This window comes from Abramis brama (assembly GCF_963993115.1).
Source record: "Abramis brama genome assembly, chromosome: 25".
NCBI classification, from domain to species: Eukaryota; Metazoa; Chordata; class Actinopteri; order Cypriniformes; family Leuciscidae; genus Abramis; species Abramis brama.
Window position 1 is genome coordinate 28,391,369 of NC_139987.1, and position 21,350 is coordinate 28,412,718.

At 41.1% G+C, this 21,350-nt stretch overlaps 1 protein-coding gene across 2 annotated transcripts in view; it reads left to right on the top strand.

The window, feature by feature from the left end:
- LOC311076070 (cell adhesion molecule CEACAM5-like) overlaps positions 1–21,350 on the top strand; it is a 121,420-nt gene that overhangs the window by 7,580 nt on the left and 92,490 nt on the right. For both annotated transcript variants that reach the window (XM_084103937.1, XM_084103938.1), the window contains exon 6: positions 12,881–13,135. In XM_084103937.1, coding sequence (XP_083960063.1) covers positions 12,881–13,135 — 255 coding nt within the window. The remainder of the gene's footprint in view (positions 1–12,880; positions 13,136–21,350) is intronic.

The following is a 21,350-nucleotide window of genomic DNA, read 5'->3' on the forward strand; positions in this document are numbered from 1 at the left end:
GACAGAGTTTCAATCATTGGACAATCGATTCTTAGATGCATCGCGATGCGGACATGGACGATTCTGAATCGAATCACAAATGTAAAAAATTGATTTTCTAAAAGTTAATTGATAACGTAATGTTGACAGAGTGCAAAGGCGCCTGGACAGTCTGTGGTGTGCGCATAACAGAGACACATATGATGGTCGAGCGAGAAATCCGACCAGCACCCTTAAAATAGCTTAACTTTGGCTTTATGAAGATGAAGGGAAAACGGACCTGGACAAGAGTCACACTTTATGCAAGTAGAGATCCAGACTGCAACCAAATGGGCGACAAGAGGTGTGACCACCACGTTGTCCAGTTGATAAGAGCTGCAACTTCTGTTACATACGAGAAACATCAAACGGCAAACGAAACGAAACTGCGCTATTCGTTTGAGCTGTGGCGCACAGACCGTTTAGCGCAGCGCAACCTCAGAACAGGTTTACTCGTGGGCCGATCGCAATCACGTGACACTGTTATTACACAGCGCTGGGAGATCCAGTGAGAAAGTGTTGGAATTCACAGCAGAATTAATAATATCGCAGATAGATCTAATTGGAAGCATTCAAACTAGGCACAGAATTCTATTATTACCCACACATGTCAGATCAAACAGCGCTGATGTTAAAACCAGGACAACCTTAGAAGCTTTCACCCAACTCTATCACAACATTTATTGCCAAAACACTTCCATTTGTTTAATTAATAAAATATATTGGAAGTAAATTCATTATGGATCATTACAAATACTTTGTTTTAAAAGTACCAAGTAGTCACCACAGTCCACAGAATCGCGATCGAATCGAATCGTGAGATGCCTAGAGATTCCCAGCCCTAATACAGAGTGGACGCTTCTGCTGTCAGGCTCATAATCAACATCTCAGAGATCAGACGCTGTAACTGTCACAGATGAAGGTTTTATTTTATAAAGAGTTCAAGACAGTTATGCAGCTTTGAGAGTTAATCTGAACTCAAATTCTTCATCTTTCAGTGCATCATGGTCATGGCTGGCCCGTCGGGTTGGGGATCACTGTGGCGTGTTTAGGATTCTTCATCGTCATCGTCATCATCATCATTCTGTTTATAATGTAAGTTTGATTAAAATCATTCTCAATTGCAGTGAGTGAATGCAATTCACTTTCCGACTAGTGCAGGTGGAAATGCCCGTTATACACAAACATTATAAACGTCACAAGCATCATGTGTGAGTTCATGATGGTTCAGTAACTGTGACATTAAATCCTCTAAACATTGACTGTGATTTCTGCTTTAGACCCACCACAGAATGTCTTAGTGTCATTCTTAGTTTGTAGATTTAATTATGATATTCTGCCTCTTTCAGATCATAGTAATGTTGGTTTGCTCGTCTGGGTAATGATCGCAGTGATGTATGCAATATTCACTATCATGATCACCATCATACTATATGCAATGTAAATAAAAATGTATCAACAAAGAGTAATATAATTTGCTTTTAGACTAATGCAAAAGTACATGTGAATATTGCACTAAACAATTAAATGACTTGTTTCCATTTCTTTTTAACAGTCGGAAGAAAAGGATAAACTGTAGATCTGCAATACACGAGTATGAGGTGAGATGGCCAAAGAACCACAGAATGATACTAATAAATCAATTACAGCTTCTTTGTACATGTAGAACACATATATTGTCATGTACTGCTCTGAGACACGAAGCTTGAGGATCCAAATGCAGTTTATTTGAACAGAGGGTAATCCAAAGACATAATCCAGAAAACAGACAAGAGGTCAAAAAAGACTGGGTAATCAGTCCAAACAATAACAGGGCCGCAGGGGTCACAGGGTCGCAGGGGACACAGGGTCGCAGGGGTCACAGGGCCGCAGGGGTCACAGGGGTCGCAAGGGTCACAGGGCCGTAGGGATCACAGGGGTCGCAGGGGTCACAGGGCCGCAGGGGTCGCAGGGGTCAAAGGGGACACAGGCAAAAAGGAAAATCCAAGGACAGGCAGAGATCAAATCCAAGAACACAGGAATAACAGACAAACGCTCAGAATTGCAGGTCAAACTCTAAACGAGACTTTGCAGAGAATGAATGTGAAAACCAGGCTATTATAGGGTGAGTAAACAAGGTAATGAGACACAGGTGAAAGTGATAATGGATGATGATTATGGGGAATGGAGTCTGTGGATGTGTGGCGATTGTCCAGGTTGGTTGATGGTAATCCCAGGCACTCTCACTGGTGATCGTTACATACATACATATATACATATATACTAAGGATTGTACATGGTTTTGTGAGTAGAGACTGTGGAGTGATTACACTTTTGATTGTCATGGTAACTATTTGAAATCTTTTACATACATTTTTTTTTTCTAAATTTAAAATGGTGAATCCTTCTCTCTGTTTCCCTGTAGAACAATCCCAGACCTGATCCCAGTGAAGGCACATATGCAGCTCTAGACCAGTCCAGATCATCTGACCTCTACGACACACTCACAGTAAGAGAAATATCAAAAACTACATGTGCAAAAGAGTTTGTGCATTCAAAAGTCAGATAATAAATAATCAATGTGTTTTTGCCATAGACTGTCCATCCCAGACCTGCTATTCCCCAGAATGATACTAATAAATCAATTACAGCTTCTTTGTACATGTAGAACACATATATTGTCACGGACTGCTCTGAGACACGGAGCTTGAGGATCCAAATGCAGGAACCACGGTAACAGGAATCACGGTAACAGGGGTTGCAGGGCTCACAGGGTTGCAGGGTCACAGGGGTCACAGTGTTGCAGGATTGCAGGGTCACAGGGTCCACAGGGTAACAGGGACACAGAGTTGCAGGGTCACAGGGTAACAGGGACACAGTGTCGCAGGGTCCACAAGGGTCACAGGGTAACAGGGACACAGGAGACACAGGGTAACAGGGTCGCATGGGTCACAGGGTCGCAGGTTAACAGGGTTGCAGGGGTCACAGGGTGACGGACACAGGGTCGCAGGGATCACAGAGGTCGCAGGGGACACAGGGTCAAAAGGTAACAGGGACACAGGGTCGCAGGGGTTGCAGGGGTCACAGGATAACAGGGACACAGGGTTGCAGGGTAACAGGGTCACAGGGGTCACAGGGGACACAGGGTCACAGGGTAACAGGAACACAGGGTCACAGTGTCGCAGGGGTCACAGGGGTCGCAAGGGTCACAGGGGACACAGGGGTCACAGGATAACAGGGACAGAGGGTCACAGGGTCGCAGGGTAACAGGGACAGTGGGTTGCAGGGTCGCAGGGGTCACAGGGTAACAGGGTCACAGAGTAACAGGGACACAGGGTCATGGGACACAGGGTCGCAGGGTAACAGGAATCACGGTAACAGGGGTCACATGGGGTTGCAGGGCTCACAGGGTTGCAGGGTCACAGGGTTGCAGGATTGCAGGGTCACAGGGTCACAGGGTCCACAGGGTAACAGGGACACATAGTTGCAGGGTCACAGGGTAACAGGGACACAGTGTTGCAGGGTCGCAGGGTCCACAGGGGTCACAGGGTAACAGGGACACAGGAGACACAGGGTAACAGGGTTGCATGGGTCGCAGGTTAACAGGGTTGCAGGGGTCACAGGGTGACGGACACAGGGTCGCAGGGATCACAGAGGTCGCAGGGGTCACAGGGGTCACAGGGTCACAGGGACACAGGGGTCACAGGGGTCGCAGGGGTCACAGGATAACAGGAACACAGGGTCACAGTGTCGCAGGGGTCGCAGGGGTCACAGGGGACACAGGCAAAAAGGAAAATCCAAGGACAGGCAGAGATCAAATCCAAGAACACGGGAATAAAAGACAAATTGCAGTACAAACACTAAACAAGACTTTGCAGAGAATGAATGTGAAAACCAGGCTATTATATGGTGAGTAAACAAGGTAATGAGACACAAGTGAAAGTGATAATGGATGATAGTCTGAGCTGAGGATTATGGGGAATGGAGTCTGTGGATGTTGGTTGATGGTAATCCCAGGCACTCTCACTGGTGATCGTTACATACATATATATATACATATATACTCAGGATTGTACATGGTTTTATGAATAGAGACTGTGGAGTGATTACACTTTTGATTGTCATGTTAACTATTTGAAATCTTTTACATGCATTTTTTTTCTAAATTTAAAATGGTGAATCCTTCTCTCTGTTTCCCTGTAGAACGAAACCAGACCTGATCCCAGTGAAGGCACATATGCAGCTCTTGACCACAAGTCCAGATCATCTGACCTCTACGACACACTCACAGTAAGAGAAATATCAAAAACTACATGTCCAAAAGAGTTTGTGCATTCAAAAGTCAGATAATAAATAATAAATGTGTTTTTGCCATAGACTGTCCACCCCTGACCTGCTATTCCCCAGTCGGGCTCTTCTGAATATGAGAATCAGTCAGTAAGTTTCTCAATTTCATCAGCAAATAAAAAAATGTCCTCAGTAGTCAATCAACTAGTCAACAGATACTAAACAGTCTTTTCTTTCTGTTACAAGATGGATTAAATGACAGAAATATATATTTTTTTCTGAGATTATTTGTACCATTTGTAGTGTTGATTTATGTAAATGTGTGTCTTATTTCTGTTGTAGCCACAGCAAGACGCCACAGTAAGATGAAGCACAAGCTAAACTTTAACTTTTGTCCCATCGCTGGACACATCCACCTCACAACTACCAATGAAAAATGAAATGCATTGTAAGCGTTTGTATTTTGCAGAAAGTAATGGATTATATTCATGTGACTTGAATAATGTAGCGTCTGGACCAATCAGACACACACAAATTATTCTTTTTTTTTTTATGAATAATCCAGCAAACTCACTCTCCCAACAAAGGCCTGTGAAACTTCCCGCAAAAACTAACATCCCAAATGAAGCTAACACACTGGCAGAATGCAGTGTTTTGTTACAGAACACACTGAGACTGATAAGAGTTTTATGACCCCAAAAGAAAATTCCAGAGAGCTGTGACTCTTACTTAATTCTCACTGAGAAGGATAAATAAACCCTGTTAATCCTATATATTCTATATATAACCACTTGAGAAATGTGTAAACATGTATCTAATTTTCCCACCTCATGATTTTTCTTTTATGTGGTTTGGCTTTTGTATTCTTGTAAACTCTATTGGGTTACATATGAACTAAAATCATATGTGTGGCATGTTTGGTCTCTATAAACTCCAATATTCGTTTCCCATTTGTTAATTTACATTACATTTTGCTAACTTTGTGACGCATTAGTATTATAAGCATCTTAAAGATTCTTGTGTTAAACATCCAATCAAATTACATGTTCAAAGGCCTCCTTGAACAATGGGTCGTAAAAGAATTTCCCTCCAAAGGAAAACACGTCTTATTGGCTCTTACACCTCCAGAGGGTGTGACATCTTCACGCTTTAAAAGTCACTGATCACAAGATCAACTCTCTCTTATTTTTCTGGAATGCTGACGTGAAGATGATGCTGAACTAGAAGTTTCTTAGGACCCCCAAGCGTGTGCCAAGCTGCGGCCTTGTCTTTCCATTCACCAAAGATACTCTGACTACCACTGGTTCTCTCTCATCAAGACCACATCAGCAAAGATCAACTGGAGCCTCAACAAATTGCATCAGGACAGTTTAATTCAAATGGGCGAGACATGCAAGTATCTAACTAGTCTCATTATTTGATACATTAAGTATCCTTACCCCTTTAAAGAAGGGCGTGTTAGGACTAAACTGATGGTTTGCTCAAGGCTGTTGATCTGCTGAATTTCAAACATTGCTATAACTTCTTGCTTTCCTGTATTCTGCTTCAGCTCTCTTTCCCTTGGTAAACTGTATGCATGTGTGTGTGTATGTTAGAGTAGTTTAAGTGTTTAGTTCATGTCACACATAAAGTTGTCCGTGTCTCAAGCTCATAACTGGAGTCACTAATCATATAGATTTTGGCTACTGCTCTTAGTAGTACTGTAAATTAAGAAAGACATTTCCCATGCCCCGGAAATGTACATTTCTTAGAGTTAATAAACAATTAATCCTGAGTGTTCACGGGACAAACAGGTTAATTGATTGTAATATTAATTTACGACATTAAGTTAATTATATTAACTGATCCAAATATTAATTTGCTAATTTGCTACAATAAACAGTCAATGTGTAATTAATAAATGAGTTTAGAATTGTTTCTGTAATAATTTATACATTTTATCTGTGTATTAAAGGGTCCACGTGACAGATTTTTCTCTCTATATAAATAAAACATTAACCCTCTGGGGTCTGAGCTGTTTTCTGGGCCCTGGAGGTGTTCTGACATGCTCTGACATTTGTGGTTATTTCTGTTACTTGTGACATTTCCATGGCTAAAGTCTAATTACACTGTATTCAGCACAAACTCTGCTACAATAATATATCAGCAGCATGTATGTAAAAGTTTGTAGTTTTGAGATAATGACATTTATGCGTGGTTTGTGAAAATACAAAAAAAAATTCTCACTGAAATAAGGCCATGAAACCCATACTGATTATTTCTTCACAAGACTTTTGAAAATTGTATCACGTAGCCTAGAATATTTGCTCTAAAACTATGTGAAAATCACTCTGACTGCTCATTCAGATAAGACAATATATTGATTTAAAAATTTTACGACGTGTTTTGTGTGAGAAAGCTTTATGCGGAAGGTCATTAATATGTAAGCTTTTCACACCTGAGAAAGACAAAGACCCTCCCCTAACGGCCCTATTAGGAGCTATAAGGCCCTGTCATTCTGAGCAACCTTGCACAAAGAATGAGGAGATTTAAAAAAGAATGGCTTTTAGATGGTTTGGATTTATTTACAACACAACATAATCCAAAGATACACAACAAATGACAAAAAAGCACTTATTGAAAAAAATGATCCAAAGACAGTTCATCTGTTCACTACTTTGTGCCATTCCTAAAAACATTGTACATACCTTTCATTTCCAAGGTGTTTGATTTTCACTACCATGTTCATGTACAGAGACTCATGTGAATGTTGAAGTCAGCTGGACTCAGTGGCAGTGGGCCCTGAAAGAAAAAAAAAAGAACATACTGACATCAAGAGTAAGGCCTGCACGTTTTTGGGAATAAATTTTACATTTTTCTGGTTAAAATTGCTTTTTAAAATTCACAGAATACACACACACACAAATGTTTCCAACAATATATAATATAATGAACACCAGGTTTGTTGTGCCTTGTAGGCATAGGCTATGCGCAGTGCTGGATAAAATAATAATAACAATAACCTATAGCATATATAAATCTTCCAAAAGATTTCAGTAACAACTAAGCTAGAGAAAAATATATTGATTATCATGTTACTTCAAATGTTTCCATTCGTTATGATGATATGAAATGATATAATAGTAAAAACATGAAGCCGTTTGGTGTTTTTTGCTTTTCAAACGCGATCGCGATCCAAAATATGATACATTCAAACGCGATCGCACTCAAATATAAAACATTATGGTTACCATATATCTACGTTTGAGCAGATATCCATAAACATGATTTGGGGAATACATTTTAGATTTTTCAGGTTAAAATTGCTTTTTAAACAGTTCTTTTGTACAGAACACACATACACACACACACACACACACACACACACACATATACAGTATATATATAAAATGAACACCAGGTTTGTTGTGCCTTGTAGGCATAAGCTATGTAACCTACTGTGCTGCATAAAATAATAATAACAATAGCCTATAAATCGTTAAAAAGGAACACTTCAACACTTCACTGCACTAGAGAAACATATATTGATAATCAAATGTTACTTCAATCTCATTTCATAATGTCATAACGAAAATAAACATTTGGAGTAAAAAAAAAATGATGCCGACTGTTTGGCGCATTTTGCTTTCCAAACGTGTGCAGAGAACATTTACTGAAGCGATCAAGCCGCTCAAAACTATTAAACTAATTATTGTTACATCTATGTTTCAGCAGGGTGAACGTGATTTCACCAAGTACTACATGTTCCTGGATCAACATCTTTGTTGATCCTGGAACAACTTTCCAATCAACCAATCAGATTTGAGGAACAAGTTTACAGTTTATGTCAAGTTTAGACTTAAAACCAGGGTGAGGTGCTTCAACATCAGTGTTATTCACCTGTCATTTCCCTCAGATTTTAGGGAAAAGTTTGGGTAGGGTTAGGTTTAGGGGTAGGGATAGGGTTAGGACTAAATTTTGGGGCAGGAATGTTAATCCAGGATCAACAAAATATGTTGATCCAGGAACATGTCTTACTTGGCAAAATCACAGTGACCGTTTCAGCAGATATCCATAAACACAGTATTTAACAGTAAACACGGTTCTAAACATTATAATATTCACCATAGTATACACTCATACTAGCCTACTTTTATCATGCTGTGTTTTATTATAGAATATAAAAACATCCTTGTGTCGGACATGTATTGCCTAGCAGTCTAGTTCACATTTCAACATGTTGTCTATTTATAGATACATATACATGTACGATATTAGGCTTAGTTCATGTTTTTACTTCAATCTCATTTCATAACATACATAACATAATCTGGCACCACCAGTTTAACATGTCTTACCTTAAAAATCTTCACATCTTCAAATCGCGTTCTTCTAATTCTTCTGAGGTAAATCCAAGTGAAACAGCACAGCACAGCACACAACAGTCTTCCAAACTTGATGAAAAGCAGAGGAGTAAGTTACCGATTACCAAAGTTTTAGGATTAGTGCGCGTGCACATGAAGGGGGGGTGGGGGGTGGAGGAGAGAGAAGCATGAAGAGGGAAGTTAGCTAGAGGAGAGATGTCCTAGACAATGACAACAACTAACCTTAAAATGTATATTCTTGTGAATTTTGAAATGGCCGACACACGACCAAAGAGACGACGTTCCGATGAACAAATAACAAAGAAGAAAGAAAAGCAGAAGGAACATGCGAAGTCCCAAATTTACATCGGAAAAGCAATCAAAAGGTGGCGAGAACTCCGCCGGCAGAAGGGCTTCCGATCCGACATTCAGGAGGCTCTGTTTCTGCTGGACAGGGTAAATCCAGTTTGTTTTTTCTAAATGGTTCACGACTGTTTCAGGAAGCACGGGGGGGGGCCTCTGTTTTGTTTGACAATACTATGAACATCAACAAGAAGTGACTTCTTTAAGTGGTCTTTTCGCCACTTTCAAAGATGGCAGTGCATGGAGGAACAGACTACTCCACTACATGGGAAAGAGGAGGCGGTGTACAAGGAAACAGAAGAGGGAAAAAAGAGCGGAGCTGCTTGCTAAGTTAAAGAAGACCATCAGACCGGCCATCCCATTACTCTTCTTGTCCAATGTTCGAGCGTTGGATAACAAGATGGACATACTAAAACTGAGACTGTGCCAGAGGGAGATGAGGAATTGCTGTGTCTTTGTATTGACAGAGACCTGGCTCCATAGCAACATCCCGGACTCCGTCTGCCAGCTTGAGGGGCGAGTTCTCTTGCGTCATGACGGATATTTTCAACATCTCACTCTCCACAGTACCACAGTACCAACATGCTTGAAGACATCTACCATCGTCCCAGTGCCAAAGGCCGCCACAGTGTCCTGTCTAAATGACTACCGCCCGATTGCTCTCACACCAATTGCAATGAAGTGCTTTGAGATGCTGGTTATGTCACACATAAAAAAGTCCATCAACGTAACAGCTGACCATCACCAGGATGCCTACGGGGAAACGGCTCGCCGGCTGACGCCATCGCTGCTGTGGTCCACAAGTCCCTCACACACCTGGAGAACAAGGATTCCTATGTGAGGTTGCTCGTCTTGGACTTTAGTTCTGCATTTAACACAATCATTCCACAGACACAGGTGAAAAAACTGGCAGCACTAGGTCTAGCTCCATCAGTCTGCAACTGGATTTTGGACTTCTTGACCAACAGACCCCAGTCTGTAAGAGTTAATAATATTACATCATCATACATCATCCTCAACACTGGCTCCCCCCAGGGCTGCATCCTCAGCCCGTTGCTCTACACACTGCTCACGCATGACTGCAGAGCTCACTACGACAGCAACCTCATAGTGAAGTTTGCAGACGACACTGCGGTGGTTGGGCTCATCACTAAAGGGAACGAGTTAGCATACAGGCAGGAGGTGGATGTAGTAGAGCTGTGGTGCAAGGAGAACAACCTCATTCTGAATACTGGATTTTCCTGAGAAGGGCACTGCTACCCCCCTGCACTGCACTTTATTTATTAACTTGCTGCTATTTTGATATTGTCTTTGTAAATTATTTTATTTTAATTGGAGATGTCTTAAGTATGACAGGGTTTATGAAGGAAATGTTTTTTATTTAATTTTTTTAAAGTATTTATTAATCACTGAAGTAGTTGGTCAACACCGAGACCTGAGTTCTTATTTCGTTCCCCTCATCCGTGTTGTGAAAATGACAATAAAGTAAAGTCTAAGTCTATTTGGGCTATTAACAAACTCTGGAAATGTGCAACAGTGGATAAAATGAAAGCTTTGATGAACACCTCAGTCTATTAAAGTCTCCAGTGATGATTATTTGTAGAGCAACTTCTGTGTACGTGTGTTAAGACGAGGTCAGTCATGTTGGTTTAATCCGTTTGACTAAAATAACATTTTACGGAGCCCCTAAAGTCACATGGTGGTGGAAATTATAAATGATTCTGGATGAGGTCATTTCCTGTCCCTCCCACCTCGACTGCCCACCACTTCCTGTCGCTATTCTTTTCGCCAATAAACTGAATGCAAAAATTCTCTCAAGGATGTCAAAATATAACTTGTCTGTCTGCGGTCAAAGTAATGATCAGTTTGATCAGTATAACGCCTGAGAGACTCGCCAGAACACGGTAAGAGTTACGCTGGTTACTGAGTGAATATAGTCAGTCTATAGTCTATTTACTGTTGTAGAAACCACTCACCTAATCAAAAGGAAATATTCTCAATGAAAAATTGTTTATGGAAATGTTTTTAAAGCTAAAGATTGTTTTTATAATGCTCACTGTGTGTGTGATCCTGTGTTGTTGTTCTTGTAGTGATGTCACTGATGATGGCTCCTCCTCTTCCTCTGGTGTTTCTGCTCATGATTCACGGTGAGTCGCTCATGCTGGAGAAGATTTTATTGTTCTTTAGTCACTTTTCAAAGTCTTTCTTTCAAATCATGAGTGCGGACCCCCTGTTAAAACCCCTTTCACAAACAAATTTCTGTGAAAGAAAAATCATCCAAATAAAGTAAAAAAATAAAGCCAGTCAGAGCTAAAATTAAAAAGAATAATAACTTTAGATAAATGTTTAAATTCTTCTGATTGGAATTAATGTACAATATTTAATATGTGCATCAAATAATGATTATATTCATGTTTTTAATGTGTTTAATGTGTAAAAAAAAAGAATGTAATGAACACGAGGGGTCAGTAATTATGAAACTGTCGTTTTTGTGTGAACTATCCCTTTAATGTGTGTTTCAGGAGTTTGTAGCCAGTGGAATGATGATGATGATTGGGGTGTGAGATACAGTCCTTCACACATCTGTGCACTAAAGGACTCAACAGTCATTATGAGATGCACTTATACATACCCTCCTGTATATAAGATCAAGAAAGTGTTCTGGACCAAAACACCAGTAATAGATAATGAAGATCTGTCTGAGGACCCTGAATACCGTCAGAGGCTTCAGTATCTGGGAGATAAACACCAGCACTGCAACGTCAGACTGCATCATGTGACACTGAAGGATTCACGCATGTACTATTTCAGATTCATCACTGATAAACCTGATGGGAAATACATTGGTTATCCAGGAGTGACTCTTACTGTCACAGGTGACTCTGATGAGTTTTATCTCTTCTTCTGCATTATGTTGAATAATAATCAGTGCATGACAGCAGCACTAGATATAATGTGTGTGTTGTGTTCAGATCTTCAGGTGGAGTCTCCTGAGAGAGTGACAGAGGGAGATCCAGTCAATCTGAGATGTAAAAGCAGCTGCGCTCCGACTGACACATTCATCTGGTACAGAAACTCACAGATGATATTAACTGACCTCAGTAACACACTCCTCCTCAACCCAGTGAGAAGAGAGGATTCAGGCAGATACAGCTGTGCTGTAGACGGACACACTCTCATCTCTCCTGCTGTTCAGCTCAATGTCATGTGTGAGTGTCTATTTTATTTAGTGTATAATAAAATTATACTGTTCAGAGGGGGTGCTAAGAACATTTTAAATGCATCAATAACTTTAACACCCTACATTTATTGCATTTTATGTATTTTCCATCTTTGTTATTTCCTCATCAGTGCTTTGAATCAATAACGGTTTATTGAAACCTGCAGACTGACAATCCCATAGACATATGCATCTATGTATTTATTATGTCTATGGAACAGATAATGAGGGCTTTAAAACTGCAGTGAGCTAAATGAAGGAGTTTCTGCTTTTAAAACTGTGAACAAAATAGAAAAGAGCGCAGCGTGTCAAGATGAAAAAACTGAAAAAACAGACGAGGCATCAAGATGTCTGTGTAATGCATTATGTTTAGATAAACCTTTTATTTATTTTTTAACAACCTATTTTTCATCACCACTTTACTAGGGTGAAGAATTTATATTAAGTGCAAGAATTTATATTAAAATCTGTATTATTTGACGTTTATAATATGAGTGAATCTTCACAAATATCAGGGGCATTTGACAATAATCAGGGGCTTGAGCCACAAAAGTAGCTACTCACCAATCGCAGATTACAAGAGGACAATCTGTCCTTATCTTCTGAGCTATTCTGAGACGGGTCTGAAGTCTGAAGATTAAAAATGAAATTTCAAATATTTCTCCTGTAGATCCTCCAGGGAATCCTGTGATCTCCATCAGTCCATCTGGTGTAATAGTGGAGGGAGATTCAGTGACTCTGAAGTGCAGCAGTGACTCAAACCCTCCTGCAGAAATCAGCTGGATTAAAGGAGGAACACTTGTAGGATCTGGAAGAATCTACAGCATCTCAAAGATCAGCTCTGATGACAGTGGAGAATACAAGTGCAAGTCCAGCAATGAACATGGAGAGAAATACTCTGATGCTGTGACTTTAAACGTCATGTGTGAGTTCATGATAAAACATAAGATGCAAATTTTCTGTTTTGATCAATTCAGTCCATATTAGTAATTTAAAAAAATGTGTAAGAGATTTAAAAAAAAAATCTGATAATTGTTATTAGATCCTCGAGCTGACTCTGAAATTCAGCTGGTTTAAGGAGAATAAACCCTCAGCTGTTGGATCTGGACAGAGTTTCAGTGCACTGCATTAAAATAGCGTAAAGCCTTGTTTATACTTTCGCCTGTCTCGGCAGACTGTGCGCGCACCTCCCCAAATGGACGAGGCGTTTATACTTGACGCGCTCGCCGTTGTACTATTCTTTGAAACGACAGGGGGCGACTCGAGTAATTGTCCTCTAAACCATCAGGAATCAGAGGTGAGAAGAAGAAAGCTATACACACGTGACAATGTTTATTTTAGTACGCCACCAATACCACATTTAAAAAATGAGCATACAATAGCATAAAAAGTATTTTTAATGAACATAAAGGTCCATGTTTAATAAAAATGTTCACGAAACTTAATGAAATGTTTAGTGAAATTAGAAAATATGTAAGAGATCGTTAATTTAGTTATGTTGTAAACACATTCTCATATCCATATATTTTGTTTTATTGTCACAAGTAATAATCTCAGGGTTTACTGGGTTTTATACGATTCTTTTTGAAGTGTGGTATTGGTGGTGGTGTACTAAAATAAACATTGTCACGTGTGTATAGCTTTCTTCTTCTCACCGCTGATTCCTGGTGGTTTAGAGGACAATTACTCGAGTTGCCCCCTGTCGTTTCAAAGAATAGTACAACGGCGGTGAGAAGAAGAAAGCTATACACACGTGACAATGTTTATTTTAGTACACCACCACCAATACCACACTTCAAAAAGAATCGTGTAACACCCAGTAAACCCTGAGATTATTACTTGTGAGCATAACCCCATAGCGGCCCTCAAGAAAATTGTTGTGGGGGGCAATGTGTACCTTGATAGGGTCATGGAGGCCGTGCCTCAATGGCCACCTGCACTGCCTGCTTCGCCCTGGCCTTCAGTCCTGCCGCAGTCTCCAGGTCCTCTTCCACTCCACGGGCCTGGCCCTCCATCCCGCCCTTGGGTCCGCCTCCGCTCCACCACCCTCCTGGAAAATTTTAGGAGCATCTGGAAGCTGCTCCTTTGAGGGGGGGCTATGTAATGGTCATCAGCTGGAGTGCCCTTAAGAGCCACCTGAGGGCACTCCACTTCAGACTATCAATATTCACTCACAATTACATTTCCCATAATTCACTGCCCGGACTCATCATCCCTGATTATCACATTCACCTGTGTCTCATTATATTGTTTAGTTCACCCCATATAAGCCCGGTTCACCTCATCATTCCCTGCGAAGTCTTGTACGTTATTCCACTGCATTTCTGAGCGTTTCCTTTGTTGTCATTGTTCCTGGTTCTTGATCTCTGCCCGTGTCCTGGTTTTCCCGTTCCTGCCTCACCCTCTGGGTTTGTCTGTTTGTTTGGATTGCCTGCCTGTGTATGACCTTTGCCTGGATTCTGATTACGATTTTGATTTACTTTAATAAAACTACATTTGGATCCTCAACCTTCCTGTCTCGGAGCAGTTCATAACAGTACTTTTGCATTAGACTAAAAGCAAATTATATTACTCTTTGTTGATACATTTTTATTTCACTGCGATCACTACCCAGACGAGCAAACCAACGTTACTATGATCTGAAAGAGGGAGAAGATCATAATTAAATCTACAAACTATGAATGACACTAAGACATTCTGTGGTGGGTCTAAAGCAGAAATCACAGTCAATGTTTAGAGGATTTAATGTCACAGTTACTGAACCATCATGAACTCACACATGACGTTTGTGACGTTTATAAAGTTGTGTATAACGGGCATTTACACCTGCACTAGTCTGAAAGAGAACTGCATTCACTCACTGTAATTGAGAATGATTTTAATCAAACTTACATTATAAACAGAATGATGATGACGATGAAGAGTCCTAAACACGCCACAATGATCCCCAACCCGACGAGCCGGCCATGACCATGATGCACTGAAAGATGAAGAATTTGAGTTCAGATTAACTCTCAAAGCTGCATAACTGTCTTGAACTCTTAATAAAATAAAACCTTAATCTGTGACAGTTACAGCGTCTGATCTCTGAGATGTTGACTGTGAGCCTGACAGCAGAAGCGTCCACTCTGTATTAGGGCTGGGAATCTCTAGGCATCTCACGATTCGATTCGCTCGCGATTCTGTGGACTGCGATGATAAAACGATTATCGATGCGTCTTTTTTTTTTCTATACAGATTTTCTTTTTTCTCACTGTGTGACTACTTGGTACTTTTAAAACAAAGTATTTGTAATGATACATAATAAATTTACTTCCAATATATTTTATTAATTAAACAAATGGAAGTGATTTGGCAATAAATGTTGTGATAGAGTTGTAATAACTCGTCTGGGTAGTGATCGCAGTGAAATAAAAATGTATCAACAAAGAGTAATATAATTTGCTTTTAGTCTAATGCAAAAGTACTGTTATGAACTGCTCCGAGACAGGAAGGTTGAGGATCCAAATGTAGTTTTATTAAAGTAAATCAAAATCGTAATCAGAATCCAGGCAAAGGTCATACACAGGCAGGCAATCCAAACAAACAGACAAACCCAGAGGGTGAGGCAGGAACGGGAAAACCAGGACACGGGCAGAGATCAAGAACCAGGAACAATGACAACAAAGGAAACGCTCAGAAATGCAGTGGAATAACGTACAAGACTTCGCAGGGAATGATGAGGTGAACCAGGCTTATATGGGGTGAACTAAACAATATAATGAGACACAGGTGAATGTGATAATCAGGGATGATGAGTCCGGGCAGTGAATTATGGGAAATGTAATTGTGAGTGAATATTGATAGTCTGAAGTGGAGTGCCCTCAGGTGGCTCTTAAGGGCACTCCAGCTGATGACCATTACATAGCCCCCCCTCAAAGGAGCAGCTTCCAGATGCTCCTAAAATTTTCCAGGAGGGTGGAGCGGAGGCGGACCCAAGGGCGGGATGGAGGGCCAGGCCCGTGGAGTGGAAGAGGACCTGGAGACTGCGGCAGGACTGAAGGCCAGGGCGAAGCAGGCAGTGCAGGTGGCCATTGAGGCACGGCCTCCATGACCCTATCAAGGTACACATTGCCCCCCACAACAATTTTCTTGAGGGCAGCTATGGGGTTATGCTCAGGAACAGGCACCGGCTCAGGAACAGGAGCCCGACAGCGTGGCGGCGGCCATCTTGTCCGGAGACACTGGCTTGTCGGCGGCCATCTTATCCGGAGACACTGGCTCGGCAGACTACATCTTGTCCGGAGACACTGGCTCGGCAGACGCCATCTTGTCCGGAGACACTGGCTCGGTGGACGTGACGTGAATAGACTCTGGATCGGCAGGACTGACGTGAAGAAGCTCAGGCTCGGCAGCGGCCATGGCGGGGTGAGGCTCTGGTGTGACATGGATGTGAAGTGGCTCAGGCTTATTAGAGGATACCGTGGGTTTGCAAGGCTCCTCATCCGTAAAGCCCACAGTAAATGATGAGCCACTCAGCAAAAGGACAAGGTCAATATATTGAGCTAGAGTCCAGTGAGGGGTATTGTCAGGCATGAGGTAGTTAAGAAGGTCATTAAGTCCATGGCGAAAAATGTCCTTTAAAGGTCCCATTGCATGAAAATTCCACTTTATGAGGTTTTTTAACCTTAATATGAGTTCCCCTAGACTGCCTGTGGTCCCCCAGTGGCTAGACGTTCTGATGGGTGTAAACCAAGCCCTGGGTATTTTTGAGAAAATGAAAGCTCAGACGGGCGAATCTAGAATCTTCCCTTTATGTCGTCATAAGGTGAAAGGTCACCTCCCCTTTCTCTTCTTTGCCCGCAAAGAGTATTTGGCCCGCCCTTGAGAAAATGAGAATATACGCAAGCGCGATATTGGTTTTTCCTCGAGAGACATCATGGCTTGCAAACGAGCGGATCATGGCAGTTGCTCAGTGTTTGGATGTACAAATGAACACAAAAGTATTGTTTTAGTTCCTTCGTCCGAGCCTCTGAAGAACCAGTGGGTTATGGGAATGTCTGATGTGTAATTGTTCAAGTTCAGAAAGATAATCTTTCTCTCAAAGTCGTTCAATACTGTTTATGCATCAGTAAATCAAGCCAGTGACTAAACGATCAACTTCACGTCGTTTCTCTTAGTAGGATGAAAATAATCTTATTTAAACTGTGATTAAATTATATAGAGAAAGCGATCAAAGAAAAATCCCTTTCCAATCGCCCAAGCTGTTAATCACACAGCGGCAGTTTATCTGGACACTTTCCAAAACTCGTTATGAAATCAATGACGCTGTTACTCTGCACAATGAAGCTCTTACTGTACTTACCTCATGTTTGCATTGGTGAAATCATTAGTGAGAGTGCAGAAACTGCGTTGCAATGATAAGATCTTCATTCACATGATCAACAGACTGTCATCTGCTCAGTGCTCATCACTGCAACCTTTTATGTGATGGGAATAGATCTAAATACTTAAAAACTTCTCACGATTCATTAATCCCGATAGTTGTTTTAGTAAAAACGTATAATAGTTGTAATAGTAAAAGTTTTCGAGAGAGTTCCACATGTAATGCGAGATATTTCATATGCAAGCATGTCAGCCAATCACAGCAGTGGGCGTTTTCACTGAAGTCTCACACAGACACGCCCCTTCAAACAGAGCGTTCAAATCAGAGGCTAAAATCAGGCTAGGAAATATGCCTTTTATTTCTAAATTATAACAGCTTTTGATCTAAAAAACATACTAACATTATAAGGGCACCCCAGGAAACATTCTAAAATAATAAAATAATCCATGCAATGCAACCTTTAAGACAGCATCATTAAAGTTAACCCCATGGCTAGCTCACAAAACTCTTTGACAAAATCCTCAATCGGACGGTTACCTTGGCGGAGGTGGAAGAGACAAACTGCTAGATCCATGTTGACGAAGTCTTCTGTAACGCTGTGGTTGAATGATAGGAGGAAGCAGGATCCACGTGCAGCAAACTTTATTAAATAAACCCAAAACTAGACAAACTCAGACTAGGGAAACAGGACACAGGAACCAAACAGCCAACATACAATAACAAGAACTCACAAAGACTGAGACTAGACACAGGGCTTAAATACACAGGCAAACAAGCTAAACAGGAAAGCAAGGGGGTGTGGCTAATTAGAAACACCTGGGAAGACTAATAAACAAGAAAAGTTACAAAGGACTACAAAACATGGCACAGAACAGGAAATAACAAGTCCACACAAGACAAGAGGAACACAAGACAGGAATCATGACATAGCCCCCCCCCATACCCCCAACCCCTTTAAGGAGCGGATTCCAGACGCTCCTCAGGAAAACAGTCCAGGAGGGTGAGGCAGGAACGGGAAAACCAGGACACGGGCAGAGATCAAGAACCAGGAACAATGACAACAAAGGAAATGCTCAGAAATGCAGTGGAATAACGTATAAGACTTTGCAGGGAATGATGAGGTGAACCGGGCTTATATGGGGTGAACTAAACAATATAATGAGACACAGGTGAATATGATAATCAGGGATGATGAGTCCGGGCAGTGAATTATGGGAAATGTAGTTGTGAGTGAATAATGATAGTCTGAAGTGGAATGCCCTCAGGTGGCTCTCAAGGGCACTCCAGCTGATGACCATTACAAGTACATTTGAATATTGCACAAAACAATTAAATGACTTGTTTCCATTTCTTTTTAACAGTCAGAAGAAAAGGATAAACTGTAGATCTGCAATACACGAGTATGAGGTGAGATGGCCAAAGAACCACAGAATGATACTAATAAATCAATCACAGCTTCTTTGTACATGTAGAACACATATATTGTTGCGTACTGCTCTGAGACACGAAGCTTGAGGATCCAAATGCAGTTTATTTGAACAGAGGGTAATCCAAAGACGTAATCCAGAAAACAGGCAAGAGGTAAAAAAAGACCAGGTAATCAGTCCAAACAATAACAGGGTCACAGGGTCACAGGGTTCACAGAGGTCACAGGGTAACAGGGACACAGGGTCACAGGGTCACAGGGGTCGCAGGGTCACAGGGTAACAGGGACACAGGGTAATGGGTAACAGGGTCACAGGGGACACAGGGGTCACAGGGACACAGGGTCAAAGGGGTCGCAGGGTCACAGGGGTAACAGGGTCACAGGGTAACAGGGTCACAGGGTCACAGGGTAACAGGGACACAGGGTAACAGGGTCACAGGGGACACAGGCAAAAAGGAAAATCCAAGGACAGGCAGAGATCAAAACCAAGAACACGGGAATAACAGACAAATGCTCAGAATTGCAGGTCAAACACTAAACAAGACTTTGCAGAGAATGAATGTGAAAACCAGGCTATTATAGGGTGAGTAAACAAGGTAATGAGACACAGGTGAAAGTGATAATGGATGATGATTATGGGGAATGGAGTCTGTGGATGTGTGGTGATTGTCCGGGTTGGTTGATGGTAATCCCAGGCACTCTCACTGGTGATCGTTATATATAGGCAAGGCAAGGCAAGTTTATTTATATAGCACATTTCATACACAATGGCAATTCAAAGTGCTTTACATAGAAGAAATTAAAATAATAAAAAGAAATAAGAATAATTAAAACAGTTTAGAAAAATAAAAAATAAAATACAGTACAGTACAAACAGTCGGACGAACATTGGCACAGTGCTCATTCATTAAATGCACAGCTAAACAGATGTGTTTTGAGTCTGGATTTGAAAGTGACTACTGTAGGAGCACGTCTGATCTCTTCTGGAAGCTGGTTCCAGCTGCGGCTGGCATAATAGCTAAAAGCGGACTCGCCATGCTTAGAGTGACCCCTTGGTATTTCCAGCTGATATGATCCTAGTGATCTGAGTGATCTGTTGGGTTTATATTCAGTGAGCATATCTGCAATGTATTGAGGTCCTAGGCCATTGAATGATTTATATACCAGTAATAATACTTTAAAATCAATCCTAAATTTAACTGGGAGCCAGTGTAAAGACCTGAAGACTGGTGTGATATGTTCATATTTTCTGGTTCTGCTCAGAATCCTGGCGGCAGCGGTCTGTATGAGCTGCAACTGTTGAGCTGCAAAATATTTTTCAGATGATAGTATGCTGATTTAGTTATTGCTTTGACATGACTACTGAAACTAAGGTCTGACTCTAGTGTCACACCAAGATTCCTGACTTGATTTTTAGTTGTTTGACCCCTAGAGTGAAGGTATGCGTTCACCTTGAGAACTTCATCTTTGTTTCCAAACGCAATGACTTCAGTTTTGTCTTTGTTTAACTGAAGAAAGTTTTGACACATCCAACTGTTGACTTCATCAATGCATTGGCACAGGGAGTCAATGGGGCTGTAATCGTTAGGCGATAGGGCTAAGTAGATCTGTGTGTCGTCTGCATAGCTGTGGTAAGCAATTTGGTTCTTTCTCATTATTTGGCTCATTGGGAGCATATACAGGTTGAACAGGAGTGGCGCAAGAATTGAGCCTTGAGGGACTCCGCATGTCATGGATGTCCACTCAGACTTATTATCTCCTATACTCACATAATAACCTCTCCCATCTAAGTATGACCTGAACCATTTTAGGACTATCCCAGAAAGCCCCACCCAGTTTTCCAGCCTGTCAAGAAGTATGTTATGATCGACAGTGTCAAATGCAGCAATGAGGTCGAGTATATATATACATATACTCAGGATTGTACATAGTTTGATGAGTAGAGACTGTGGAGTGATTACACTTTTCATTGTCATGGTAACAATTTATCATTTTTAACATGAATTTTTTTCCCCTTTTTTCCCAAAATTTTAAATGGTGATAGTCCTTCTCTCTGTTGTACTGTAGAGCGATCCCAGACCTGATCCCAGTGAAGGCACATATGCAGCTCTTGACCTCAAGTCCAGATCATCTGACGTCTACGACACACTCACAGTAAGAGAAATATCAAAAACTACATGTGCAAACGAGTTTCTGCATTCAAAAGTCAGATAATAAATAATCAATGTGTTTTTGCCATAGACTGTCCATCCCAGACCTGCTATTCCCCAGTCGGGCTCTTCTGAATATGAGAATCTGTCAGTAAGTTTCTCAAGTCTTCTCAATTTCATCAGCAAATAAAAAAAATAT